The sequence below is a fragment of the Guillardia theta genome, assembly GCF_000315625.1.
Source record: "Guillardia theta CCMP2712 unplaced genomic scaffold GUITHscaffold_16, whole genome shotgun sequence".
NCBI lineage: Eukaryota > Cryptophyceae > Pyrenomonadales > Geminigeraceae > Guillardia > Guillardia theta.
Genome location: NW_005434658.1, coordinates 746866 through 774063, shown reverse-complemented (window position 1 = coordinate 774063; position 27198 = coordinate 746866). Strand labels below are relative to the sequence as shown.

At 53.7% G+C, this 27198-nt stretch overlaps 10 protein-coding genes across 10 annotated transcripts; 4 read left to right on the top strand and 6 right to left on the bottom strand.

The window, feature by feature from the left end:
• Positions 1-373: 373 nt before the first annotated feature.
• Positions 374-2631, top strand: GUITHDRAFT_104416 (hypothetical protein; the record flags this gene model as incomplete). The annotated part of the gene is made up of 9 exons (XM_005836941.1): positions 374-433; positions 809-890; positions 1293-1362; positions 1410-1450; positions 1496-1591; positions 1764-1817; positions 1863-1914; positions 2198-2270; positions 2581-2631. The coding sequence occupies 9 exons, from the start codon at positions 374-376 to the stop codon at positions 2629-2631; spliced, it is 579 nt and encodes a 192-aa protein (XP_005836998.1).
• A 65-nt stretch (positions 2632-2696) lies between these two features.
• On the bottom strand, positions 2697-3242 carry GUITHDRAFT_104415 (hypothetical protein; the record flags this gene model as incomplete). The annotated part of the gene is made up of 1 exon (XM_005836940.1): positions 2697-3242. The coding sequence occupies one exon, from the start codon at positions 3240-3242 to the stop codon at positions 2697-2699; it is 546 nt and encodes a 181-aa protein (XP_005836997.1).
• Positions 3243-6115: 2873 nt separating this feature from the next.
• GUITHDRAFT_162008 (hypothetical protein) lies at positions 6116-7640 on the bottom strand. Its single transcript, XM_005836939.1, has 8 exons — positions 7118-7640; positions 6908-7063; positions 6696-6849; positions 6548-6639; positions 6422-6503; positions 6287-6376; positions 6197-6241; positions 6116-6152 (listed from the first exon to the last, which is right to left on the bottom strand). The coding sequence occupies exons 1-8, from the start codon at positions 7483-7485 to the stop codon at positions 6120-6122; spliced, it is 1020 nt and encodes a 339-aa protein (XP_005836996.1). The 5' UTR covers positions 7486-7640; the 3' UTR covers positions 6116-6119.
• Positions 7641-7918: 278 nt separating this feature from the next.
• On the bottom strand, positions 7919-9737 carry GUITHDRAFT_104413 (hypothetical protein; the record flags this gene model as incomplete). The annotated part of the gene is made up of 11 exons (XM_005836938.1): positions 7919-7983; positions 8047-8131; positions 8179-8375; positions 8571-8663; positions 8706-8793; positions 8847-8909; positions 8947-9040; positions 9092-9214; positions 9325-9390; positions 9435-9469; positions 9669-9737. The coding sequence occupies 11 exons, from the start codon at positions 9735-9737 to the stop codon at positions 7919-7921; spliced, it is 978 nt and encodes a 325-aa protein (XP_005836995.1).
• A 2564-nt stretch (positions 9738-12301) lies between these two features.
• On the top strand, positions 12302-15259 carry GUITHDRAFT_85567 (hypothetical protein; the record flags this gene model as incomplete). Its single annotated transcript, XM_005836937.1, has 12 exons — positions 12302-13252; positions 13294-13397; positions 13445-13498; positions 13654-13839; positions 13999-14077; positions 14123-14162; positions 14211-14260; positions 14352-14433; positions 14484-14544; positions 14661-14739; positions 14901-14952; positions 15156-15259. The coding sequence occupies 12 exons, from the start codon at positions 12302-12304 to the stop codon at positions 15257-15259; spliced, it is 1842 nt and encodes a 613-aa protein (XP_005836994.1).
• Positions 15260-15750: 491 nt separating this feature from the next.
• On the bottom strand, positions 15751-16162 carry GUITHDRAFT_47870 (hypothetical protein; the record flags this gene model as incomplete). The annotated part of the gene is made up of 2 exons (XM_005836936.1): positions 15751-15813; positions 15920-16162. Coding segments are annotated over 2 exons (306 nt in total), but the record flags the coding sequence as incomplete, so codon positions are not given.
• Positions 16163-18084: 1922 nt separating this feature from the next.
• On the top strand, positions 18085-18279 carry GUITHDRAFT_41742 (hypothetical protein; the record flags this gene model as incomplete). Its single annotated transcript, XM_005836935.1, has 1 exon — positions 18085-18279. A coding segment is annotated over one exon (195 nt), but the record flags the coding sequence as incomplete, so codon positions are not given.
• An 811-nt stretch (positions 18280-19090) lies between these two features.
• On the bottom strand, positions 19091-19404 carry GUITHDRAFT_67344 (hypothetical protein; the record flags this gene model as incomplete). The annotated part of the gene is made up of 2 exons (XM_005836934.1): positions 19091-19281; positions 19341-19404. Coding segments are annotated over 2 exons (255 nt in total), but the record flags the coding sequence as incomplete, so codon positions are not given.
• A 761-nt stretch (positions 19405-20165) lies between these two features.
• GUITHDRAFT_135686 (hypothetical protein) lies at positions 20166-22394 on the top strand (the record flags this gene model as incomplete). The annotated part of the gene is made up of 10 exons (XM_005836933.1): positions 20166-21071; positions 21126-21274; positions 21434-21521; positions 21566-21601; positions 21651-21672; positions 21810-21850; positions 21931-22011; positions 22056-22101; positions 22150-22199; positions 22254-22394. The coding sequence occupies 10 exons, from the start codon at positions 20166-20168 to the stop codon at positions 22392-22394; spliced, it is 1560 nt and encodes a 519-aa protein (XP_005836990.1).
• A 756-nt stretch (positions 22395-23150) lies between these two features.
• Positions 23151-25386, bottom strand: ZEP (zeaxanthin epoxidase, plastid-targeted). Its single transcript, XM_005836932.1, has 5 exons — positions 25151-25386; positions 23861-25017; positions 23490-23666; positions 23326-23370; positions 23151-23279 (listed from the first exon to the last, which is right to left on the bottom strand). Exons 1-5 carry the CDS (start codon positions 25368-25370, stop codon positions 23208-23210), a joined length of 1671 nt encoding a protein of 556 aa, XP_005836989.1. The 5' UTR covers positions 25371-25386; the 3' UTR covers positions 23151-23207.
• Between the last annotated feature and the right edge of the window lie 1812 nt (positions 25387-27198).

The window sequence follows — 27198 nt, the reverse complement described above, 5'->3', positions numbered from 1 at the left end:
TTCTCCTTGCCAGCTAGGAGAAGCTTGCATCCTTGCCAACGTGTTGACGAGCTTAATGGTGGACATGGTCAGTTGATCACTTGCCGAACCCCATAAAACAATCAATGAGATTGTTATTGTTGTACGATATTACGGATATGATGGTGAAGTTGATGACGATGACGATGACGATGGAGATTTTGGGGATGGCAATCATGATGATACTGATGAAACCACGACAACGATGGAGATGGAAATCGTGACAATGATGATGGTGATGTAAATGAGTAGGTTTCAACATCGCTTGATCGCCTCTACTCCATTCGCTCTCCCATCACAAGAGAGGTAAGCCTAGCTGCCGGAGTTGCCTGCCAGCATCTCACGGCTCGTTCAGATGTCAGATGTAGACCTCGTGGTCCTGTGCCTCATCGTCGGGACGTTCTTGACGGCTGTTGTGATGTCTCCCTTCGTCATGTGCCGGGACTCCACCACTCCCAGTGAGTTGTGACAAGCCTGACATTGCCTAACAACCCCTTGAAACCTCAAACTGATCTCACACTGTCCTCACACTGCTTTTCTCTCGACAGAACGAAGTTCTCAGCATCTTGAGACTACATCTTCGGCAGGACGCAGCCTCCTCTTCTTCAGCCTCTTTGGCTCTTTGATTCTTCTTGTCTTGGTCCCTTCAGCCTCTACCCTACTCCGTCAGGTCTTGCTCTTGTCTCCTCCTCCCCTTCCTCTTCCTCCTCGGCCCACTCTCCTGCTCCTGCTCCTGCTCCTGCTCCTCCTGCTCCTCCTCCTCTTCCTCCTCTTGTGACTTTTTGTCAAGAATCTTGGACTCTGGGTCTTCGATCATGTATCATCAAGCTACGAAAGGCTAGCGCTCCTGGCCTACTGGGTCATCGTCATGGGTGCGTGTAGAGTCAGAGCGGGGGGGAGGGGAGATCATGGAGATGGAGAGGAGATGTAGAGGCTGAGTGCAGGATCTGCCTAGAGCATGACACGACGTTTGAGGAAGGAGGAGCAGCTGATAGCAAGCAGGTGTCTGCCTCAAGTTTTATCCGCCTCGTCATTCATCGCTTCCTCGCACTGTCATTCGCAAAGGATACCACGTGGTAGCCCTCCTTCTCTTCTGTCCCGGTCAGCTCTTTCAGCCAGGTCAGTATTCTTCCTCTTTTTCCTCCTCTCCTCCCTCCACTCATTCCCTCTCTCCACTCCACTCCACTCCACTCCACTCCACTCCACTCCACTCCACTCCTCTCCTCTCCTCTCCTCTCCTCTCCTCTCCTCTCCTCTCCTCATGTCTCTCTCAGAGATGCTTCGCCTGGCTTACGCCGCTGCCACGGCTCTCCTTGTGAGCCTGGAGCTCATCCGAGCTTCGAGGTGACGTCAGCGGCCACGTTCCCTCCCCCTCGTGTGCCTTGGCTCAGGATACGACCGTTCTCTGCTTCACTTGAAAGAGTGGTTGCCGGTGACCACCCTTCCTCTCTTCCTCCACCCTCTCATCCTCTATTAGTGCATGTGGACGAAAGGGACAGCGGTGTCTTCATCTTCACGCACATCTACCTCCTCGTCGGCTGCGCACTCCCGTCCTGGCTGACGCCATACCAAGGTCACATGCCTCATCCTTGTACTCTTTCTCCATGCGCTGCCTCTCCCTCCCTCCCTCCCTCTGCCTCCCCTCCCTCTTCCTCTCCCTCTCCCTCTCTCTCTCCTTCCTCTCCCTCCCTCCCTTACTGTCTTCATTTTGTCCCTCGTTTTCCTTGTACTCAATGGAGTTGCAGGACCTCGAGGCCGCTTCTCCATCCTGGAGCCACTTGCAGGAGCTCTCATCGTTGGTAGGCGCAAGGAGGGTCCTGCGCTCCCGTGCTGACCCACGTCAGGGGTCGGGGACACAGCAGCGTCTGTGTACGGGAAGCTGCATGGGAGGATGCGGTGGACCCGAGGAGCAGCGGCAAGAGAGGAGGAGAGAGGAGAGGCGGCTTGCTCACCGCGCTGCAGGGTGGGAAGACGGTAGAGGGGACAGCAGCTGGGATTCTTGCGACAACTTTAGCATGCTTGTTGCTATGGAAGCTCACGGAAGCGAACGGGTCAATGCTGAGGTGATGAATGAAGGAAGGGGATCAATGGAAGGAATGGAAAGTGAAAACGTGGTGGTAGTGATGGTGTCAAGGAGGAGGTAGACGAAAGGTGAATACGTTCTCACATGATCTTTCAGATTCGGCATGATTACCATGTCATCCATCGCTGCAAACTTGTTAGAAGCCTTCACTGAGCAGATCGACAACCTTGTAAGCTACTTCACCTACACGTGCCCCCCCCCCCCTCCCCACCGCTTCCCCTAGCTCCTACCCTTTTTCTTCTTCATTTCACTTGTCCAAGATCGTCTCGCTTTCTCATTTGTCCGCGTCTGCATTCTTGAATATCGTGAATGTTAGCATGATGACTTGATGAGATATGAGATGAGATGAGATGAGATGAGATGAGATGAGATGAGATGAGATGAGATGAGATGAAAAGGAGTGGCAGAGAAGAGTGGAGTAGAGTGATTTTTGTGACAAAAGATCACATGCTTGCATGACAATTCTTTCTCCTTCTCAGGTTCTTCCTATGTGGTACTTTGCCATGCTTTCCATCGCCATCCACGTTTGAACCAACATCGCCCTCAAATCTATCCAAATTTATTCATTTAAGGTACAAGTACATCTCAACAAAGATTAGTATGCCGTCTCATCACCATGGTCTTCCAAGAATCCTTTCGGGATAAAATCTCGATCTCTCTGAAAGCTCAGAATGTTTGAGGCATCAAAGGGAAATGAAAGCACGTCTGCGATCGGTCTTGCATGGTCGAAGCAAATAGCCGACCGATGCTTCAGCTTCATCAGCCTCCTCTCAACCTTGCAGTTTGGAGGGACTCGTTGTTCCTGTTGTATTCTAGGGCTTGTCGGAGGTGTCAGCAGCCCCTCGTTCCTCCTGTCAGCCAGCCACTCCTCCCTGATAGTTTCGGCCAATCGCTGCAGCGCATCCATGGGCAATTGAGATATTAAACTTGCTGTTCCAGGAAGAGCAAATGCAAGAGCCAGGTTGAGGTTGATCTCTTGCAAGCTTAAGAAGTCTGACCACAGTAAGCCACCGAGAGGATGGGATGGATGATCTCTAGGCTGCTGACGGTCGCCTTGGTCGCTACACTCTGTTTGTCGCTCGTCCACGCGAATGAAGCATCTTGGTCGTTTCCCTGCCAGAGCAAGCGAGGTTCCCGCCATCTCTGTTAATCTTCCTGAGACAAGAGAAATTTGGAATAATCTGATCGAAGCTGATGAGGGCACCGACGGTTCAAGTAGATGAGAGCGATGCTAGTAATTGCCAGTATTGTCGAACCGTAAGTGGCGGTAACAGACGCAGATCCGCAGTACAGCGAGAGGAGAGAGAGAACCAAGGGAGGGAGAGCAAGAGAGCAGGAGATGTCAACTATACGAGATAGCCGTGGACAGGAGCGAAGAGCGCAGGAGGACTTGAAGAAGCAGGAGAGATACAATGTGGTGGTCAGGCAATGAACTCTTAGAGGGGCAAGAGACAGGAGGGGTAGTAGGGGTTTCGGTTCGTGGACGGAAGTGGAAACCGGGTGGGGTTCGGAGAGGTTTTAGTTCCGAGGTGGGTAGGTAGGGTACAATTGAGGGGGTGGGGGTTTGCACACTCGGTAGTTCCCCTCCTCGCAGCAAGGAAAATTGTTGGTGGGGGTAATGGAGGGACCCCACCTGAGGGGGATCATAGGGTAGGGTGTTGGTACAACCTTCCGCATTGTGTGTAATTTCCGACTGGGTGGGAGAGGGGGTGGGGGTGCGGGTAGGGGGGTGGGGTATCCTAAGGGAATTAAGTCCCCAAAAAATAGTTTTTCGAGGGTTGGAGCGTATGAGGGTGATGAGAGGAAATGTTCTATTCAATTGTGTCATTCATGCATGAGAGATTTAATATCAGAGGCACTAATGAAAGAGTGGATACTCTTGACCCTAGCCATTTGCTGAACTTTCAAAAAGTAATTTTAAGACAGCTATGAAGGCGGGGTGGTGTCCCATTGTGATACCCCCTGCTGCACCTTCTTCGAGGACCCCAGATATCCATGGAACAGGGGTGGTGGGGTAGGTTACAATCAGGGAAGGAGGGAAGAATTGACTGGAACAACCGTAGTGGTGGGGTGGTTTTGCCGGGCAATGTAACCTGGGTTGGTTTATACAGGGTAGGGTGGGTCCACAGACCTGTTGGGTTGAACAGCAGTCAAGATGGGACATCTGCGTATTGAGAGAACTCGCGAGGTATTGGAGCTGGTCTGCAGACAAGAGTGGAGAACCCCAGGGTGGGGTAGTAGTCTTCTCAGGGGTGTAGTCAGACTACTGGGTTCCAGGTAGGGTCATCAAGAGGACCATTTTACCTGGCGGCAGGTTGTACCCCTGGGGTACCAGACGATGGGGGTCACAATTCATCTAAATACGGGGTTTCCAGTGGGTAATCTAGGGGTGAGGGGTGGAAGCGTCCATGGACCAGATCCGTGGGAGGAGGTGGGGTACTCAACGGGCAGTCAAAGGGGACCAAACAAGGACACAGTCACTATTTAGGGAAATAGGGGTGGTCAAAGAACATGGGAGGCAATTGGAGGTATGAGAGGGTACCTCCGTCGCTTCTCAGGGAAGAGGCCGGGTGGTGAACAGAGCAATCGGTAGGTGGTCAAATCCGTCATTCTCAAACCGGGGGTAGTGGGTCAGGATCACATCGTAAACAAGGGTGGGGGTTGAAGGAGCTCCCGACTGAATCTACCACGGCCCCCAAGGGTCGGATCTCTTGACTAGCAAGGGGGTGGGTGGTGAGGCTGCCTCGTTGGTGGGGGTACAGAAGTGGCCGGGCCGTGAACTTCCGAACGGTCGGCGCCGGGCCGAGCAAGGCGTTCCTAGAGTGTCCTCGTACTGATTTTTAACTTAACTTTGAGTAAAGTTGTGCTGCTGCTTGAAGTGGTAAAGTTCAAAAATGGGATCTACACTGATCTCATAGTGAAGGTGATGATGTTCCCGCAGACAGTAACTTAGTGGACTTCCCATCACGTCACAAAGGTACGAGATTCTATCTTTGTGATGCTCGACTTATCTTCCCAATGTGTCATGCTAGCTCCGACTACCAAGAATGCTACCACACAAGACTTGTTCCTTGCCGACGTTCATTCGACACATTTGCTTTCAAACGCCCGGCGTTAAGGTTCGACCATGAGTCATCTCGAGTACCACCCACGTGGTAATGGACGCGTGGAACTAGTGTGTCAACGCAACAATCCTCGATATGTTGACTATACTTGCACCAAGTTCCTCTGAATTAACAGTGCATATCCCGGTCATAGAGTTCGGTTTTCCCTGCATCCATCGTACTGAGACGCGAGTTCTTACCTTTCGTCGCCAGCCGAAATGGCAGGTTGAAGATCGATGCCCGACTCTGCAATCAACAATTTGAGATTTGCAATTTCGTGGTCGCAACTTTGGCCTCTTCCCCTTGTGCAGCGTAAACTTCAGCTCTTCCAGCAGACCGTGGTTCCCCAACCTCTTCCTGGTTTCTACGAGGTAGTTCGCATCATCAACCATCGTATGCATCAAGCTTTTAACCACGATCTCGTCCGTTGGAAAAGATTTTCTTGCATGTTGGGGGTCAGAGGGTTTAAACCCTCGCTCGTTCTTTTCTGCGAGCTGTTGGGAAACGATCACGACGAATAGGTGACGGGCTGAGGTCACAGAGCAGAGATAATGAGAGCGTGGCCGTGAATAAAGGGGTGATAAGCTGCTCAGCTGCGGCTAGGAGCTTTCCTACAGCCTTGTAGTTACACACTGATTCCTTGGATGGACTTTCCTGGGCTCCTTTGACATCATCTTTCAATCTTTCTCATCGTATCGGTCCAACGCAGCCCTCGTGACCTCTGAGCAGGGACAGGAACCTCCGCGAGCGATGAAGTTGAGTCAGGTTGAGAGGAAACGATAAGGACAAACTCGGTCGGATCAAACCTCGTCAACCTAGTAAAGCCAAGACCTCTCGGTAGCAGCAAGAAAGCGTTGACAGAGAACTTTACATGTTGTGTTCAAAGTAAATTACACAAGACACCTTGCTATGAATCACTTCTTCTTCTTCTTGCCCTTCTTCCCGCCCTGATCTCACATCTCAGAGCACAGACGTGCCAATCAGGAAATACCTTGCTATCTTTCAAGGTCGTCTTGAACAACTCGTTCATCACCCCCTGCAAGGCCATTCATCCCTTCTCCTCCTGCCCGAGCCTCTTGACCTGCCCGCAAGCCTTAAAGCTTTTGATGTTGGGGCACATTTGAAGCGTCTCTGCTATGAGAGCAGTAGCCTCAGCACCAACCACGTTGTGCTGCCCAAATGTCAACCAAACACCTCGTGTCAAAGTTGAACATACCTCAAAGTCGACGGTCTCGAGAGAGACGTTGGTTCTCAGGGCCTCGCAGAAGGCGTTCACAGCATGGATATCAGACAGGATGCTGCAGTGACCTCAGCAACTTCCCCCTCCTTGACCTCCACTTGCCTGTTGTCCGAGAGGTCTAACTGCACCAAGCTCTCACTCTTTCCGAGGTTCAGGGAGATAGCTGTTAGCCCTCTCGCCATGATTCTGTTTCCCTGGGAGGCAAGGAGCAATCATTCACCCTCCTCTCTCGTCCTCCTCGATCCCTCACCCTCAGCTTGAGCTGCTTGATCTTGGTGCAACGGACGATTTCCTCCCCCACCACAACGCCCCCCGCAGGCCCGATGTGGCAGTATGCCATGGACAAGAAGGAGAGCTCGGAGTTCCCCCTGAGACCTTCAGCGAGATGCGTCGCTCCTTCATCGCTGCGGAACATCGTCACGCCATTCCTGTATCTCACTCGCCCCGCAGACAAGTTCCCACCCGATCGCGTTGTGGTCGATGACTAAGTTACGCAGAGGAATGTTCTCCCGTAATGAGCGCGACAGCGATTGGCATCCCAACGCAGACATCTTCACGTCGAACAACTCCAGGTGCACGAACCCTGGCCAATTGTGCGACTCGTTCTTCCCCTTGTCCCTGTCCAAGGAAAGGTCAATGCCAAAGAACCAACAGCTACGTCTTCCTACTTACAGGCAGTTCTCACATATAGAGGCTACCCCTTCATCTCCAACTTCCGTCCTCCAAAAGAACAAGGATCGGATCGAGATGTAAACGGGGCATGTCTCCCTCAATATGCAGCTCAGAGCCTGCACTCCTGCCCTCCCCGGCCGGTCTCCCTGGAAAATCATTTTCCCGCTGTTCTCCACCAGAGCATCATAAATCTTCGTGTTGAAGAGCTTCTCGATGTCCAGCTCTGGTGGGATTCTCAGCTCGGAACAGAACTTAGCTACTTCCACACGGACTTTGCGCATCTGAAAAGAGACATCCTGTACGTCCCCGTCCTTGCCTTTCCCTTTCCCTCCCTTCCCCGAAGTCTTTGCTGCAGCTTTCTTGGGCATGCTCTTCTCAGTTGGCAACTCTGTGCGTCAAGGTTGGCTTCTTGTTTGATCAACCTCACACTATCTCGTCTCTTCTTCTTTCTCGCCCTCTCAGCTTCTTCCCTCTCCTGGTTTCGTTTCCCTCGCCTCCATTTCTGGAGTTGTTTTCAACGCTCGTTGAAGCAGTTACAGCAGTTACAAGTGACGGTATGAGCCCCCCGGACTCGGATGACTCTCATCACTGAAGTCATGCCCGGCCCGCTCCAGATCGCCCGGCCACCCGGGGCGGCGGTGGTGGCGGCGGGCCCAGCCCCGGAGCCGGATCACTCATAGAGAGCCTCAGCCCGCACACCAACAACATCATCGTGATCATGATTTTACTTTAGACATGTGATGTTGAGTCAGTAGCCCCCGAGACATGCAGGCTGACTTGCCGCCGTTGAAGTTGTCACGGTCACTTGGCTGAGTCAGCGATGAAGCGCTTGAGCAGCGATCGAGCATCGACTTTCTCCTCCCGTTCTGCAGAGATCGATCAGCCTCATACAACCCTCCCTCCCTCCTCCCTCCCTCCAGCTTCCTCACCATTCTTGAACTCGGTCAGACTCTCTCCTCGCATTCTCGTCTTGTCGCTCTTTCTCCCCCAGCTACCAGTGGACTTGGAGCTAACCTGCTGCAGAACTCAATCCCACCACCTTCTCAGCAGCTCTGGCAGACCTCACGGTGGTCAACGTTCTTGCGAGCAGGACGAGGAGCGATGGCACCTCGTCCCATCCTGTGCTTGTCAACGTCGGTGAGGCTGTCGCTCGAGGAGGGAGGAGAAGCGTCAGGCGAGGGCGAGTGCGTGTCCTCTGCCGGTTGAAAGTGTGACGGGAGCTTGTCGCCCCGCGGCAGGCCATCACTGATGTGCAGCTCTGCTATGAGGATGAGAAGAGACCAGGAGAAGAGGCAAGGAGGAGGGAGCAAGCGAGGAGCTAGTTAATGCGCACGAGCGGGAAAAGGGGAGGAGGGTGGGGGAAATGAAGGGGGAGATTGGGGCGGAGAGGACGCGGGAGAGTTGGAGAGCAGTGGGACGGGGTGCAGCGTGGTGAAGAGGAGGATAGGAGGACCTGATCGCGTAGAGCTGTCTTTTGTCATGTTGGCCTTCATGCGGATGTTGTTGGCGTACTGCTTGGAGAGCTCATCTTTGAGGACGCTGACATCTGTTGCTTGTCAGCTCCTTGACTCGTCAGCTCCTCCCTCACGTGAGTGCTGGTCCTCGAGGAGGTTCTGCAGCTTTTTGATCTCTTCCTCCAGAGTCTTCCGCTCCCCCGCGAATCTTTCTTGCTCCACCTGCCCCGTCACCATCGTTAGCTCCTCCTCGACCGCAGGAGCTGGAGAGCTACGCGGTAGGACGTGTTCTGAGTGGTCAGCTCGTGGAGCCTCTTGTCGAGGGAGGAATTCTTGGCCTGCGCGCATGGTCAGCCAACTTGCAGTCGCCAGCACAGGAGGCGCCTGCAGTGAGTTGAGCTGGCTCTGCAGCGTCTCGATCCTCCTCTCGTGCTCGTCCACCACCTTGCTCTGCTGGTAGACCTGCGACCTGAAAGGAGAGGAGTCAGCGAGAGGAGAGCAGGAGGGTCGAGCTGCCCACATGTAGTGATGCTTGTCGATAGATTCTTGCGACAGGCACCTCGTGAGGAACTCCAACGCCGCGCTCGCTACTTCAGCTGGACGATCCTGGGGAATCTGATGGAGTTGCTGCTCGAGCACGCTCCTGAGAGCAGAGGTCAAGACAAGGACACCAGAGGAGGAGACACATCCACCGCAGCGGGAGACAGGAGGCGCAAAAGCACTCCCACCTGGCCCCCACCTGACTCTCCTCACCTTTGATCCGCCGTCAGGAGACTCGCTCGCACTCTTCCCACTGCATCCATCAGAAGCTTCTCGATGCTGCTCGCACATCAGACACTCGGAGATCCTCCCGCTCCCTCCACCTGAGCTTCTCGTACTTGAGAACGCGGAGATTCTCCTACGAACAACCTAGTTAGAATGCGGAGAAGAGGAGAAAGGAGGGGGAGCGTGGAGGGGGAGAAAGAGCGAGCGAGCGAGCGGAGGAGGAGGAGGAGGCGCGAGAGCAGGAGGAGGGTTGAGACAGCAAAACAGAGGGAGGTGAGTAGGGGGGGTGGGAGCAAGTCAGAGAGTGAGGGCAAGTCTAGAGCGTCACTCACCAGCAGCATATCACATTCTTGCATGCAAGCAGCGACCGAGGTCTGGCGATAACGATCGTCATAGGGCATGTGAGAATCTCCGTGTACAGAGGATGCTGAGCTTGCAGCCTCGCGATACAGATCTTGTCGGTGAGCGAACGAAGCAAAGTTGTTGCGATCTCGAATGTCTGCCGGCTGCTCTACGTGCCGACGGGAAAAGGATGCACCATTTGGCTGTACAGGCTTGATTTCATCTCGATGAAAATCGTCTGCAAATAGCTCATCGACAGTGTGTGTCTGATGTCTCGAGTTGTTTTGACTTCTTGCTTGTTGGTCGCGACTATCCTCTCCTGAATTTGCAATTTTTTTCTTGTTCTGCAAGTTTGCTGTCTGTTCCTCTACATTCACATGTGTCATCAAAACTAACAAAAGGGAGTTCATCAACTACCGAAGATCATGAGCTGACTGCTTTGTAGCTGTTGAAATCGTCAGCTCAAGAAAACCACATGCAATCACATGCAAGAATGAAGCATGAAATAAAAGGATAACGATGATGATTACGATGCGAACATGGACGATGATGGAGATGATGATGGAGATGATGATGGAGATGATGGCGATGGAGGGGGAAAATAGGAAGAGATTCAAATCTACACCTCATCCACGGCACTTCGGATCTTGCTTATGAGGTCATCCGGATCTTGAAGTCTTCTAGAAATCATCACGAGTCATTTCTCCTCTCTCCTCTTACATCTCACACTCACCCTTCTCCCTGTCTGTTGTAGAAGAGTCGACGACTCGCTGAAGGCATGGGCGGCACTTGCGGGTCCACCGGAGGACGCTGCGCTGCCAGCGGCTGCTCGCACACCTCAGGCGAGGACGGTGAGGGAGGAGGAGAATCTGGGGGAGGAAGGAGGAGGGCGAGCGGGTGGCGGAGGAGGAGAAAGACGGGTGTACTCTCACATCGAATTTCTGTGCAGGAATCATCCATGCATTGGCTGAAGGAGAAAATGTCGCCAGGCCAGACCTGAGCGTGAGAGATCTGTGAGCTATATGGAAGAGGTACAGAGGGTCAGGAGGAGACGAGAAATGGGGACAAGGTAGAGGATGGAGGAGGAACAGGGAGAGGAAGAGGAAGGAGAAGTTAAGCACATGGTCAGAGCGTCGAGAAGAATCTTCTGAGGTGTCGAGCCTCGAGAGCTGTACGGGTCCATCCCTCTGACTATGCCGCCAAGATGGTACACATTCAGCTCGACGCTGCAAGTTCAAAAATATGGACTCAGTGGGCCATCGAATGGGTAAAGCGAACAGAAGAAATGAGCAGCATCTTTCTACACCATTCTCTCAGTGGGTTCTAATCACAGGTATATTCACCTTCAGTAAAACATTCTTTCCCTCGATTCTTTGGAAACATCTTATTCTCAATCACCTAGTCATACCCACTCTCCTTCCTCTCTCATTCTACTAGCCACTGTCAATATCTTGCTTGCTCCTCTCAATCATCCTTGAACCCGCTTGTTGACTGAAACAACAATCCTCTGTAACTATTCGTACTTGTTTCACTGTGTCTCAATCAACTCCCACCTTACCGGTCACTTCTCTTCACCTTTCTCTCTCATATTTCTGCTCTCCTTGACATCTCTGCTCTTGTTTCCATCACCATCCCTTTCAGCCATGCCCTTCCTACCCTCTCTTTCATTGTCCGTTGTCAATCGGGGAGGCTCTACTCTATTTCGGCTGGGTGGGGTACAGCCAAAGGTGGGTAGGTATGTGAACAAAGAACTGTGATCACCGGTAGTATTTAGAGGTATTTAGAGGGTGATCTGAGAGAAATTTAACAACAGATGGGTGGGGTAGTTCTCAGAATGGGTGGTCGTCAAGGGGTATTTCAAAACATCGGGGAGGTAATTGAGTTTTAGCACGTGCCCCTCATACCGGCAGAACGATTCTTTGCGCCCGAAATCGAACCATGGAAAAAGCAAACTAGATAAATATTTAATTGATAAATTTCAAATTTACAAAGTACATTTAGGGGAAATACATCTTGCTTTCAATAGTTCCATGTGTGTATTCAATACCGGTACTTTATACTTCCATTTGAGGGGTAATAGTTACTTTCTGACTTACCTCTTGCAGTCTCGTTCTCCCACCTCACCGCCATGCAGAGTCAAGTGAAGCTCCTACTCCTAGCCACTGGGGCAGCAGCCATGGTTCTGATGATGGAGAGGAGGAGGAGGAGGAGAGAGGAGGAGGAGAAGGCAGCGCAGGAACGCTCTCTCAAGCAGGCAGACTCCTCGTCGAGGGAGGACGTTCTAAATGCGATCGGCGACATGCTCACCCCCGAGGCAATGGCGCCGTTCCTGGGCGAAGAGGAGAAGCAGCAGGAGGTTGAGCCCAAGGAGGACAGAGGTCAAGCACCGGAACGTGTGGAAGAGAGAGGATGCTGTCAAAGCAGCAATGGTGAGGAGAGCCATGCGTGCGCGTGCCAGGAGCAGAGCAGTGGGGAGAACGCAGCTCGTAGCCGCAATCTCGGGCTACCCAAGAAGGAGTACATCAGGATGAAGAAAGCCGGCCTCCTGCCGCAAAGAGTGCCAAAAAAGAATGCGCAGGAGGAGAAGAGCAAGCACGGGAACGAACGATCTGCGGAAGGGACGATGATTATCTGCTATGGCTCTCAGACAGGGAATGCAGAGAACTTTGCCAAGGACCTGTACGAGGACGCGAGCGAGAAGGGGTTCAAGGTAGGCATCATCAGCCTTGCTTCCCCAGACTTCTTAGAGAAAGCTCGGCATGCCCTCGACAGCTCCCCCGTGTTTGTGTTCATCACGTCAACCTGGACCGACGGCACCCCCCCACCCTCCTGCAGCAGCTTCTTCTCTTGGCTGCAGCAGGACAGCTGCAAGCTCGAGCTAGACTTCAACAACGTCAAGTTCACAGTCTTCGGACTTGGAAACAGTGAGTACGCCGCCAACTTCTGCAAGGCCGCGCGGGACTTGGACGATCGTCTTGTGGCGCTGGGGGGCAAGAGGGTATGTGCTCGAGGGGAGGAGGACGACTACTCGCCCTCCATCTTCGGGTCGTGGAAGGACTCGCTGTGGGTGTCCCAGGGAGCAAGGCTCATGGGGAATTCCGTTCAGTTCATCCAGGAGGACAGCGACGAGGAGTCGACATCGAGTGCGCAGGAGGAAGACGACCTCGACGACATGCTGCAGGGTGAGGAGGGAGGGACGTGCGGCTCGAAGGCCGACCTGGAGGACCTGGAGGACCTGGGGAAGATTGCGTCGAGAGGGAAGGAGGAGAAGGAGGGGGTGGTGACGCTCCGCGGGAAGCCGAAGAAAATGCTGAACCCGTCGCTAGAGGCGAGCTTGACGAAGCAAGGCTACAAGCTCGTAGGCAGCCACAGCGGGGTCAAGCTGTGCAGGTGGACCAAGTCGATGCTGCGAGGAAGAGGAGGGTGTTACAAGCACACTTTCTACGGGATCGCCAGCTACCAGTGCATGGAGGCGACACCTTCCTTGGCGTGCGCCAACAAGTGCGTGTTCTGCTGGCGGCACCACAAGAATCCCGTGGGGACGAGCTGGAGGTGGGAGACGGACGACCCTCAGGTCTCTTCTGCTGTGTTGCGACTGCCATGACGGCTTAGCAGTTCCTCGTCGACGGGTTCGTGTCGAAGCACAGGGCCATGATCAAGGAGATGCGAGGACTGCCGGGCGTCATTCCCGAGAGGTTGGAGGAGGCGGACACAGTCAGGTCTTTTCCTTTTCTCTCCCCATCACCTCCTGACCCCAGTCTTGCAGGCATTGCGCTCTATCTCTCGTCGGGGAGCCGATCATCTACCCACATATCAACAAGTGTGACAGTGTCCTCTTTCTTCCGTCCCATCTCTTGACTCCTCCTCTGCTCCCGAGACCTCAATCCTTCGTGCTTTCCTCCGCTCCGGCCTGCCGCTCTTCCCCCCGCTCCTCCTGCTCATTCCGGTCTGTTGAGCTGATCTGAATGTCTTCAGGTTCATCAACCTTCTCCACGAGCAGAGCATCAGCACGTTCCTCGTCTCCAACGCTCAGTTTCCTTCCCAGATGGAAAACCTTGTTCCCTGCACTCAGCTCTACGTCTCTATCGACGCCTCCAATGCCGAGGAGCTGAAAGCCGTCGATCGCCCTCTCTTCAGCGACTTCTGGGAGAGATTCCTAGAGTGAGGCTTTCTCCTTCTCTCTCTCTTGCTCTCCAACGTCCACCTGGATCGTTTCATCAAACTCTCCTCCCCTTCCTTCTCTCCTCCTCTTCCCCTCTCCTCTCCCGCCCCTCTTCTGGTCTCCTCCTCTTCCTTGAAGCTGCTAAAGGGTTCCATCAGGTGCATTGACATCCTCGACCGGAAGGGCCAGCGCACAGTCTTCCGACTGACGCTCGTGAAGTCGTTCAACATGTCGGAGGTGATTGAGACCTGTCAAGTTTGCGCATGTCACAGAGCGAGGCAGGTTGAGGGATACGCCAACTTGATCCGTAGGGGGAGGCCAGGTTGCTGTTCTCAGCTTCTCCTTGTGTCGTCTCTGAGACTTGCGCTAGACTTTGTTGAGATCAAGGGTGTAACCTTCACTGGAGGCAAGAAGCCCCAGGTCTGATGTTTGCCTGCCTCCTGCCTCCTTCCTCCTGCTCCTACGTCTTCTGTTATCCGCCCTGCTAGTCCTCTGTGACAGTTTTGCTTAGCTTGGCATGAGCAACGTACCTTGGCATGCTGAAGTCGTAAGTTTTGCTTCGCAAATTTGTAAGATGGTCGACGACGAATATGGTGAGGAAGGGAGGGAAGAGATTTGACGGGCCTCACTCTTGATGCTGTAGAGATTGCTTCTGAGCATGCTCACTCCTGCGCCATCCTGTTGGCAAACAAGAAGTTCAAGAGGTGAGGCAAGGAATGAGAAGGAGATTGTCATGGAGGGTCGATACGCACACTGAGTTGAAGCGATCATAAGAACACGAATGTTGCAAGGGGTGCTGCTTGCTGAAAATCGTCTGCAGGGGTTCAGATTGGTACACATGGATTGACTATCCCAAGTTTTTTGAGTTGGTTCGTAGTGGCCAGCCATTCACCTCCTTGGTACTTCTCGTTCTCCTCCTCTTGCCCCTCATCCTCCTTCTCTTCCTTCTCCTCCTTGTCCACGGCACACAGCTTCCTTGCTTCGTTCTTGCCTGCCTGCCTCTATTCTTCCTCCTCTTCTTCTCAATGTTTCAATCCTCCTGTCTTACATCATTCGGTAGGACTACATGACCAAGACGCCTGAGTGGGCGGTCTACGGGCGGGGGATTCCAGGTGAGAGGAGAGATTTGTGTGAGCAAAGAGAGAAATGGAACGAGCAAACTGCAAGCGAGGAGGAGAACGAGGAGGAGAGCGAGGAGGAGAGCGAGGAGGGGAGCGAGGAGGGCGAGTGATGGGAAGGAGGGCGAGGAGAAGAAGGAGGGAGGGGGAGGAGTCTTCCGGGGGATGGTGAGGAATTGATGGGGATGATATGACAGGAGACGGAGGGTTTGATCCAGCGGAAATTCACTACAGGAAAGGAGATTCTCGCACGTCGACCCCCATGTCGAGCAGGCCCGACACTCCCAGCTCAATGCGATGAGAGTGCAATGGTAGCGCAGAAGTGAAATCGAGTACAAGAACAATGGTGTTGGTGTTGGTGTGCGTTCATTTACATGGAAGAAGGAGGACGAGGAATGCAAGATCATGCTGCTAGATCATGCTGAGCCAGCAGAAGTCTGTGCCCTCCGGCTTCTCGTCCAAGTCGAAGGAGTCGAAAGAGTCTTGGGTCTCACTGTCATCGGCCGCCATCTTTCCCTCGAGAGATTCTCTCTCACTCGCATTCATGAGGGAACTGTCGGAGAACCGTCTCCTCTGGAATCGCTTCTCCTCCTCCTCCTCCTCCTCCTCCTCCTCCTCCTCCTCCTGCTTCCTATGGGACCGTTCCTGCATGACATGTGAGGGCAGGTTCTCACAGTAAATGCTCGTGCATACATCGGAGATGACGAGTCGCTCAATGCTCATGGACATGTTTTCTTGTCTTGCTCGCTTCCCTGCAAGGCTCCTGCTGCCTTTCTTCAAGTCGATCAGCCTCAGATCCTCTAAGATCCCCAGGAAGTGCGTGATAGCCCCGTCCTCGTTGACCAGTGGGATCGTCTGCAAAGCAGAACGTCAGTGTGTAAGAGGGCAGGGGTTTAGGTGGTGGTGGTGGTAGTGGTTGAGGAGGTGGTGATGTGGTAGAGGAAATGGAGGAGAAGCTCACTTGCAGGAAGTTTACGAAGGGCTCTCCTCCTTTCTTGTAGTTGAGCAGGATCGTTGCCGCATACCGGCAGCTATTGACGTTTTTCTCCAGCTCCTGAATGGCATCGAAGTCCGTCGCAGGCCCCTGAATAATGGAGAGAGTCTTTCCGACCGCCTCCTCCTCGGTGAATCCGCACAGTGACATCCAGGATGGGTTGACGTGGACTATCCTGAAGGGGTGGCTAGCTTCTGTGATGACCCGTGCTTCGAAACTTGGTTGAAGAGCTTCGTTGTAGGGCATTGAGAAACGAACGGCGCTGTCCTGCTCAAGATGTCAGACGGCAGCGGGATGAATCAGCAACATTTTCACGAACATTCTTCAGCCTGTTGAGGGGAGACTGGAGCTCGCACTCTTTCTTGATCGCTTCGGGAGGAGATTTCTCCTTGTGCCTTGTTTCAACCATTCTGTGAAGAAAGATGTTTGCGAACGATGGTGGAGGAAAACTTGACAGGACTTCTTCTGCTCTTCGATTGTGTTCTCCGCTCTGGTCCTGTTCCTTTCCCTTCCCGTCGTTCTCTCAGGAGATCTCAACCCAAAAATCTTCCTTTCGTTATGCGGTCGCCAGTCGTTTTACAATGTCCCCTGAGCTTGAAACCCAGCGTCTTCGAAAATGATACATTTCGCATCAAGTTGAACCCCTGAGGGTTCGAAACTATGTGATTTCGTACTTGTACAACCTCGAGGTACCGTGACTCTTAAGTGATGATCGTACATTTAAAGGGATCTCCCGTTGCCGGATTTAAGGTACTACCGTAGCCCGGTGAGTAACAGGGTAGTGCGAGTACGGGGTGCATCGACTAGAATAATGAGGAAGTTTCCGGGGTGGCAGCAAATCTTACAAGTATCTGATGGGGGTGGGGTGGGAAGTCGGCATAAAGGAATCTCATTTTGACTGTAGCCCCTACTACCCTCACCCCCCTGCCCTGCCCGATTCTACGGTACTACTGAGACAAGTGCAACCCACCGGCTGTACTACGGTACCGGCACTGCAGCAAGAGGTTGCCTGACGGTATCTTTGTGGACGCCGTTTATAACTAGGCCTGCGGCAGTTGATGACTCGTCGACTTGTCTAGACGCAGCACGTGGCACGGGGCCTTTGGGGTTAATTGTGCTTAAGTTCATGCCTGTTGGTGATTTGGCAATGTGCGCTTGGAGAACTTGAAAATTTCGAATCCACCCCGAAATATTAGTTCGAAAACGCTCAGCCGGAACCGTAGTAACAAGCGTGGAAATTTACTACCAACAAAAGAACAGTGTCCGGGACCGCAGTCATACTTCCGGGTTTGCTCAGCTGTCACTGAGTAGTATCATCTAGCCTCAAACCCGGCGCGGCGTGGCCCGACTCCGACGGCGTCCGATCCGATCATCCGATAGGGCCCGCCCACCCCCCGCCCCCAAGTTTTACTCAACTAGCGGAGGACTTGGCGTGTACAAAAATGGAGTGGTCAAAGGCAGGAAGGAGCAGGCGATCAGTGGCGAGCAAACAGGTGATGGCTGGTTGCCCTGATGATGTCGTGCTGTTCTTCGTACACTCCTGATGCTAACAACAGAGGCTCACTGGCCGAATGGGAATACAAGAGAGCTGTATGGAATATCGCCATGTATGGCTTGCTGTGATGGCGCGAACCAGTGCCGTGCTGTCTTCGAGAAGTCTTACCTATTCTGAAGGAGCGGGCTGATGAAAGTCCTGGACTCTGCTACTCATTGTGCGGTGCGGATGATGTAGGTTGCGATGCGCGATCATGCCAAGATTGCAGACATGGTAGAGTTTGGTGCAGATGGATCCACTATCTAACCTGAAGAATCCTACAGTTGCATTCAACCTCGCAAGAGTCAATCCGGATGCTCCGCAGAGTGCGTGGGCTGAAGAAAGACCTGAATGGCGATGGATCCGCTCAAGAAAACGATCAGGTCACGTTATGGAACAGCAGTGTACGGAAGGTGGTATCCTGCAAGCGGCCAGAACTGACGACCTGGCTCACGTGACGTACTTGCTGCATGAGAATGCAGATTTGTCTGTGTGCGATGGGGTAAGCCTCTGTCACTATCGTGCTACATGTTCTTGCGGTGTTTCCTCTTCTGATGACCTTGATTCTTGTGATCTGGTTGTAACTTCCGCATGACAGTACGGGAGGACGGCCCTTCACTTCGCCGCATGGAATGGAAACTTGAAGATGGTGAGGCTGCTGGTGGCGAGCGGATCTCCCTTGAACGCAAAGACCATCGATGGCAAGAGGGCGATCAGATGCGCCGCAGACCGAAACCATGCGGATGTGGTGAACTACCTCCTGACGACTGACCTCGGGCTCAAAAGGAGCGATCTCTACTTCATGAAGCTGCAGTACAACTTGCCCGAACGGCGCATGAGAGCAGCTGACAGCGGCGAGACCCAGCGGAGGTCGACCCTCGTCCTCCTCGACAAGATGGAGGAGGCAGACAGACAGGGTGCTGTTCTGGACAACACGTGGAAAGCAGCTCTTGACCTGCCGCTGGCCAACGAAGAGAACCAAAGTAAGTGAGATAGTCGTTTCACTGCCATCGGTTAACGGAAAACTTCCTCGACAGAAAGGAAAGCCAGGCTCTCTGATCATTCAGTGATTGCAAGTTTCAAACACTTGCGCACCAGCAGAGGGGCAGGCGACAAGTGAGTCGAGGGGAGCAAGACAGAGTTCTGAAAGTGCTGGTCTGCAGGCACGATTCCTCCTCTTGCATCGGATTGGTAGACGTGAAAAAGTCTGGATACGTCGAACCCTGACAAGCTTGTGAGCTTGCGAACAGAATCGAGTGAATGAATGCCAAACCTTCTCATGTCGCGAAGGCAAGAGCCCTCAGTCTTGCTCCTCATTTTCTTCAGGTTTCTTCTCTGAAAGAGCATCCACCACTTCCTATCGCAGTAGTGAGAGGTATGCTGAAAGAGGAACACAACCGACCTGGTGGTGGTTGGCCACGGCGAGGTCCATCGCTGTCTTGCCCAACTTGTCTGGCGCAGTAGTGAACCCATCCTGATCAGAATCTCAAGGCCGTCAAGTCACGACTAGAAACACGAACTAAAATGTCAAGAAGGCGGATTATAGCAGCTTTCCCGTGTCTGGCTGCGAAATGATAGGGCGTCCATCCCATGTTGTTCGGAGCCTAACAATCTCTCAGGTCAAGGCAGCTTCCCGCCCCGCTCCTCACATGGAAGTCGACTTTCTTGTAGAGGAAGCGCAGGACCGCCTCGTGCCCGTACTTGGCAGCGTAGTGGGAGGGTCGATTGCCGTTGTCCGACTCAATGTCGAGGTTCGCTCCGAACTCATGCAGCATCTCAAGGCAGTCGACTCGGCCTGCCCGCCACCATCACAACCAGGACAACACCTCACGTAGACCAGAGGCACATCGAGACCTGTCCTTGCCGCCTCGTGGGCTGCGGTCACACCATCCGAGGTCTTGTGGTTGGCGTCTCCTCCTGGAAATGGGCAGCTTAGAAGCGCGGTAGATGAAGGTCGCCCGTACCGTGCTCGAGCAGCACCTTGATCGCTGCTACCCTTCCTTTGGACGCTGCCCAGTGCAGAGGAACCCAACCTATCACATCCTCTGTGTTGCAGAGGACCTTCTTGTACTGAGACGTGAGGATCTCAAAGGTGATCGGAGTTTCTTCGTTCCAGTCTGCCAAAGAATCTTGAAGGCCTGCTATCCCAGCAAGGCCGGAGTTCTTCCCCAGGACCAGACGCATCGAAGTCTGGCTGAGGACTCCCTCCGCATCCTTCTCCATGCTCGCCCATAACCTAGTGCGCATAAAGAGTCGGAGTCAAGGATTCAGTTGATAGCCCTCAGGTGTCAGACGGGGAACTATCACCTGGAAGCGATCTCGGCCGTCTCGATGACGAGGACCCTCTTGAGCTCCTTCGCCTCCAAGTCCTCGTCCTCCTTGACAAGCGCGTGTAGCAGTCCTTCCTTCATCGCGCCTGGTGCATTCCTTGCTGATGGCCGTTGGACTTGACGTTTTTTTATTTTCATCACCAGCCCCCACACAATGCAGGGGAGGGGAGAAAAGGGGGAGGTGAAGTGAAGCGGAGCTGCGCCGGGACAGGAAGCGAACAAGGGAGAGGGGAAGAAGTGGGAGGAGAGGAGAGGGCACGCAAAGGGCACAAGGAGGAGGGAGGGAAGGGGGGGGGGAAGGAAGAGGAGGGGACCTCGGGGCAGTTTGTGCTGGACATCAGCAGCAAGAATGAAGTTTGACTGCTCCAGCGAAGAATATCTGTCGTCCATCTTCATCAAGCATGATGTGCGCAGAGACCGTCTCCTTGACAAGCAGGAGTTGATCAGCGCCATCCATGAAGTGTTCGATCAGTTCCATTATCACATTGTGATCGAGAACTACGTACAAGACGACAAGACAGACTACGCAACCTTCAAGCAGATATGCTTCAACATCCGAAGCTCTCATGTCTCATACTTTCGCAAGTACAGACTACTTGTCTGGCAAGTGTTTGAAAACCCAGGCTCCAGCTTGATTGCGAGACTCTGGTCAACTCTTGCAACCTTTGTGATCTTGCTGTCGACGGTCAGCTTTTGTGTCTCTACCCTACCCAACTTCTACACAGAAGCAGAGCCAGGTACCATACTCTCTCACACTCATCCTGCTCCTCAAGCCTGCTTGACAGGAACCCCCGGCTTCACATACTCAGCGCACGTGTTCTCCTCGATCGAAGAGTTCTGCATCAGCGTCTTCACTCTCGACTATGGGGCTCGACTTCTGTTGCATCCTACACCACACTCCTGCTTCATGAACGAGAGCTTGTCTCAGTACTTGCGGTCGAGGCTCAGGTTTGCCATGGTGCCCATGAATGTCATTGATTTCCTTGCTATCGCTCCCTTCTACATCGAGCTTGCAGCGGCCACTTCAGGTGGGAAAGGTCTGGCCATCATCCGAGTGGTTCGAGTTGCTCGAATCTTCCGGCTCCTCAAGCTGGGAAAGCACCAGAAGGGGCTGGCAGTGATCATGAGGACGTTCAGAAGGAGCTGGAGGTTTCTAGTCTCGATCTCCTTCGTCATCTTCCTCATTCAGATCGTGACTGCGAGTCTCATCTTCTCCGTGGAGAACGGCGAGATCTGCCTGATCGAGTACAAATGCGTGAGTACCCCGACAGAGCCCTCTCGTCCAGCCTTGGCTGACACGTCACTGCAGTCAGGAGGGTCAAATTCGTACAACAACTGCACTGCCGTCACATTCGCCGACGGCTCCGTCGGGTGGCTGACATCTGCGTCGGTCCACATCATCGGCTACAGCAACAGGTCCGCAGCAACGGACAACCGATCCTTCGCTCCCAACGCAAGGTGATTCCTCATCTCATGCCTTACCTCTCTCACTCTGTTTCCCTCCTCCCTCCTGCGCTCCTCTCCCTTCCCCCTTTCTCTCTCCCATCCTTCTCAACTTCCCTCCTGTCCCTTTTCCATCCTCCTCCCATGAACTTCTTTCCTTCCTCCTCGTTCTAGCTTCCCCGACCCATCCGCCTGCCTGCCGGATGGAGTCTGTACAGACGTCGGCAACCTGTGCATCAAGAGAGACGGCACGAGGTCGCAGGTTCGTGCAGGAAGTCATCAGCCAGTCCGCCTAACGTCTCTCAGTTCAACTCGATCCCCAACGCCTTGTGGTGGTCGATGGTGAGTGAAACTTGTAGAGGAAGCAACTCGATGATGCCTGTGCGTACAGGTGACTATGACAACCATCGGATGTGAGTTGCAACTCTGGCACTTGCCTTTCTCCCATATCCCTCCCTCCCTCCCTCCTCCCTCCCATTCTTCCTACTCCTCACTCTTCTCTCCCCCCTCCTCTCCCCCCGTCCTTTCCCCCCCTCCTCGCCTACCTCAGTCCCTCCTTCCACTATCTCCTGTTGTCGGCTGACGAGTTCGGTATGTTTGCGACGTGGACGAGCACAGATGGAGACATTGTGAGTGGAACTTGATGTCCCAGCAAAGCTCACTGCTAGCAGACCCCTGAAACTCCGCTGGGCTACTTGATAGGAGGAGTCGCCGCCATCCTGGGCGTTGTCGTTCTGGCCATGCCAACGACGGTAGCGTCCCACGTGACTCCTGGCTCCTGGTCACGTGCCGTCAGGTCATCGGGACGGAGTTCTCAGAGGCGTACGCTCAGTTCATGAAAGGTGAGCAGTCGGAGGTACCTGGGGCTCCGAGTCTGACGTGATGAGCAGAGAAGAGCGGGGAGGAGGAGGAGGAGGAGATGGAGGATGAGCTCTTGGAGGTCTAAGCTCGCCTCTGCTTTCAACCTGATGCTCCTCATCCGTCGTTTGAGCAGATGGCCGAGCGGAAGGCGAAAGATGGAGAAGGAGATCACGAGGAGGAGGAGGAGGACACTATTCCCAACAACATTCCTGTCAAGCACAAGAAACGATTCCTTGTGGAACTGAATCTCTACCTGACAGCCCAGAAGGTTTGAGAGAGTAGAGTTCAAGGAGAGGAGAGGAAACAAATGCAGGAAGAAGAGGGAGGCTGACGAGAGAACCATGGGGATGAGAGTAGAGGAGGGTGGGGAGTAGGGCAGGGTGGGAGCGAAGAGGGGTAGGGATGGGGATTGAAGAGAAGGAGAGGGGAATGAGGAGGAAGGACAGAGAGGAGAAGAGGGGGAAGAAGGAACGGAGAATGAGGAGGGGAGGAGGAGAAGAGGAGGAGGAAGAGGACAGAGGGGTTGTCGGTACGCGAGCTGAGTTCACTTGCAGTCTGGAGTTCCTCTGATCGAGAGCGTCCTCTCACCAGAGGGTGAGATTTGCTCCTCCCTCTCCCCCCTGAGACCTGCTGGCAGTCCAGAAGGAGCTAGTGAGAAGGAGGACAAAGGGGGCTGTCTCTGCTGTCCACCGCGGGCTCACGGCAAGATGGAACGAAGAGGAGTGGACGTTGAACAAGGACATGACACTGCGGGGTGAGGGGGATATCATGCTGCTGCTGCTGCTGCTGCTGCTGCTGCTGCTGCTCCACTGCCTACTCCTTCTCACCTTCCTCGTCCTCTTCTTTCTCTTGCACCCTTTCTTGCTCTTCCAACACCTCCTCCTGGTCAACTGAGTTCGTGCAGATTCCCTGGAGAAGACAAGGAAAATACTAGCAGGAAGGGCGTTGCCAAGGAAAAGCTCCATGGTAGTAGAGGAGATCTGAACGTCCCCTGCCCTGCTAACCCCCGGGGTCTCCGCTACAAGCTCTTCCCTCCTCATCTTATGTGTATTGAAAACCTAGTTGTACATCTATCGTCCCAGCAGCTTCACCTGAAACCAAGACCAGCTCCTTCCCTCCCCTCCATAGCATCGATCTCTGCCTGCGACATCATTCCGACCTGCCAGACCGTCACAACGAGCCCTTCGCTCTCTCCAACCTCCCACCCGCTTCCACGTCGCCTCGGCCTCCTTCTTGTGACGGGCCATGACCTGCGCAACAGTCAGAACAGAGCAGAGCACGGCGAGGAGATGCAGGAGAAAAAGTCGGAGAGCGGGATTGGAGCAGAACAGGAGGAGGTGAGTGAAGAGGAGTAGAGAAGCATCAGGACCGTGTCAACAAGGTTCTTGATCTCCTCGTCAGTGCACTTCTTGGGGTGAAAAGTGTAGACGTAGCCGAACTGAGCATAGAAGATGAGGCCCATGAACGGCTGAAAGATCCTCGTGAAGATGTTGTTGATGCCCAGTGGACCACCGAGCGGGCCGTACCGGTTGTCAACCCACGCCGGCTGATAGGGTTCGTCGAGTAGACGAGCCAAGCACCATCGCTTCGTCAGTGAGCGGTCAGGAAAGGAGATAATGGAAAGGGAAGGAGATCGAAGGGAAGGGAAGAGGATGAGAGAAGGGTAGAAGAAGGAAGAGAGAGAGGGCAAGTGAAGTAGGGAGACGAGAGCAGGGGGTTGAAGACTTGCAGGAGGCCCACCTGGAAAGGAGTGTCGAAGGCGGAGACGATAAGGTCGGAAGCGATCCTGGAAAGGCCTTGGATGACAGAGGTGCGAGGCAGGCGCTTGAAGTAGAAGGAACGCAGAGCTCCGGGGATGTCCTCCCTCTTCTCCACAGTCCCGAGGATCTCGCTCAGCACGTACGCGTCCTCGATCGCCTGGCAGCCTCCCTGCCCCAGGTTGGGCATCATGGGATGAACGGCGTCTCCGATCATGGTGACGTGTCCTTTTGACCAGCTCTTGGTGACGCTCGGGGGCCTGTCGAAGAGATCCCTCTGCTCGATGTTCTCCTCAGGAGTCGCGTCCAGCACCTTGAAGACCTCCTCCGACCACCTTCCCTCCTTCCCCTTGGAGAACAGCTCCTGCAAGTACTCGAGGTTCGAGGCTCGGCTCTTGGTCCCTTCGGGCAGGGCGAGGAAAGCGTACCACTGCGTCCTCCCCCTCCCGACATCTGAGGTGACAAAATACTTCCCTGGCCCGATGTACACCTGGTACCCGACGTCGAAGTAGTAGTCCGGTCGCTGGATGGTGTCTCCAGCAAAGCAGGTATACCCCGAGTACGTCGTCCCTGACTTGGGGCCCTTGGCGTCCTGGTTCCAGAGCTGGGCCCTGATGGTGGACCAGATACCGTCTGCCCCCACTAGCACATCGGCCTCTTCGCACGTCCCGTCCTCCAGGTAGACCTTCACGCCCTTGCCGTCCCCGAGCTGCTCGAAGCGCGACACGGGAGAGCTCCTCCTGACCGTCTCATCTTCTCCAACCGACTTCAACAGAATCTCTTGCAGATCCGGGCGGTCTACAACGCCGGTGTAAGGCAGATTGAAGTACTCGGCCATCTTGGTGATCGCATCGAACTTGGTGTACCACTGCGTCCTGATTCCGTCCTTGATCCCGTTAGTCCGCGTCCCCGTAAAGGTGAACTTCTCCATCACTTCAGTAAACAGCGTCTCGTCGATGCCCTTGATGGTGGCAAGAGCGTTACTAGCAAGCTGGATCGGGCCTCCGAATCTGGCAAACTTCCCAGTCTTCTCGAGGATCAGAACCTTGCATCCCTTCTTCTGAAGTGCTTTTGCGAGGAAAAGTCCCCCAACCCCACCGCCCGCAATGACAACTTTCAGAGGATTCTCCGGCGTAACAGCTACACAACAAGTCACGACAGTCTCAGAGCGAGGTGAAGGAACAACGAGAGGCTAGCTGCTGGGACAAGGAAGCTAGGGCAGGAATGCCCTCTAAGGCATGGATGTGAACTAAGTGAAGAGGTGGCTCCTTACCTGAGCTCATCGTCGTTGCCAGGAAGTCGTTGCCAGTCCTCCCTTGCCCCATGCGTGCCGCCCTGCGAGAGCTGCGGGCAGCAAGGGGAGGCGGAGTGATGAAAGAGGAGGCGGGCGAGACGGGGCTCTTCCGTGCTACTCCTCCAAGTGGAGCTGGCGAGAGGTTAAAGGCGCCAGCTCCTGCCACTATCAGCGGCAGCAGCCATCGCGTATACGGCATGGGCGGCCACGGGAAGATGGTGCAGGGGACAAGGCAGGCTATACCTTTGCCGGAGCAGGGTAGGGGTAGTGGAATGTACCGGGTAGTTACCCAGAAGAGGATTGGATGATTGAAGAGGGGAGAAGGGGGGTAGGGTAGGGGGTTATTCTTGCTACCCTGACGAGGAACGAAAAAATAAAAGTGGGAGTAATTTCATCTGAGTGGGTAGTGATGTAAAGTACCGGGTACTTCATAGTAGAATATGGGTATAAAAAGGGGTTCAGGAAGACCTTCAGGGGATGGATGGGGTGGGTCACATGGATACGTTTGATCATTTTTAAAATCATCATCTTTTTTATAAAACATTTAGAATAAATTATAATTAAATAAAAGGAATAATTGTACCAATCCGAAAGATGAGTAATACTTAAATCTATATTGTTTTCATGGCATCGCCCCCTTTTACAAGTCTTTGGCATGAGAGTCGTTCCGCCGTCACACAATCATGGGCCCTAGTAAAGTCCTCTAGTAACTTAAGCACTACTTGCTAGATCCTGCTGCCCAGTGACTCGTCACTGATCTCAGCCCGGCCCGGCCCGGGATCATGGCACCGTACCGTAGCGGCCCCGCCGTACTACGGTAGTACTCCTGGGCCCAGGGCCCCGGCCCCCGCGCCCGGCCGGGCCGCCCGCCACGAACTTGAACGCCGGAGTCCGATCACTGAGTCAGGCTCACGGTGGCAGCCTGCGGCAGTGCCATACTACGCCCTCAGCCGCCGTTCTATCACAGCGCTCAGAGTCCCCAGCGACACAAACAATTGGATCGGATGGTCGATGCCGCAGTCCGCCCCGCCGGGCCCGCCAGAGAAGATGTTACCGTCAAGTTTCGGATTCTCAAACAGCCAACCAGCCTGCTTGACTTATAAAACACTTATGTGAACACTGAACTACAAGAAGAAATGGACAAAAAAAGTCTGTTGCTACATGCAGACAACGGGCAATAGTCGGATCAGCAATACAAATGGGCCCATTACGTGTAAATCATGGTCCTTAGCAGCTTCAGGGACTTTTCCATGACAGTTTGCCATCAGCATTGCAAGACTGGAAGCTGCGATTGGTCAGAAGAATGAGTGACCGGCTGCATCGGACGTGCATGAGACTGGGCAGAGTAACTGAGAGCGACTTGGAAAGGACTAAAATTGCTGATGACTGTACGGCGGTGCGAAGAGGCTTCAAAGCCGAATTGCAGATTCATGTCTTGATGTTATCTCGATCTCAGGGAAAGATAAGCTATTTCACACTTCGATTTAAAGAGAGATCTTGAAAAAATAGAACGACGACCACATCATTTCATGGTAGAAGGCTCAGCAGCCAAAGCCTGATGAATCTCTGTTATGAACATCAAGGGCATGCAAAAGTGTCTCACGCTATCATAGAGCTGAAAGCTGCAAGCTCAAATCCCCTACAAGCAAAAATCATTTCGTGCAACGACCACACACAGCTCTCACATTTGGTACAAGAAGAGGAGAGCGATGATCACAATCTGTAGCATTACGATCAGGCTCTGTCAAGATTGTTTGTTCACCTCATCCTCCTCCCTTCCCTCACTCTCCACCTACACAAGTGAAAGGTTGAGATAGACAGGATAGCAGCAGAAGATTAGAAATTGAGCGGGAAGGCGTAATTGTGGTGGAGGAAGGGACGGACGAGTACAGCACAGGAGGAAAGAGGGTGATGGGATTGGGGTAGGAATATGAAGAAACAGTCACGGGAGGGAGGCTAGGGAGTGACCGCATAATTGATGTTCTGAGCCCGGCAAGAGTCATCAAACCATTGGGCAAGCCCTTGTT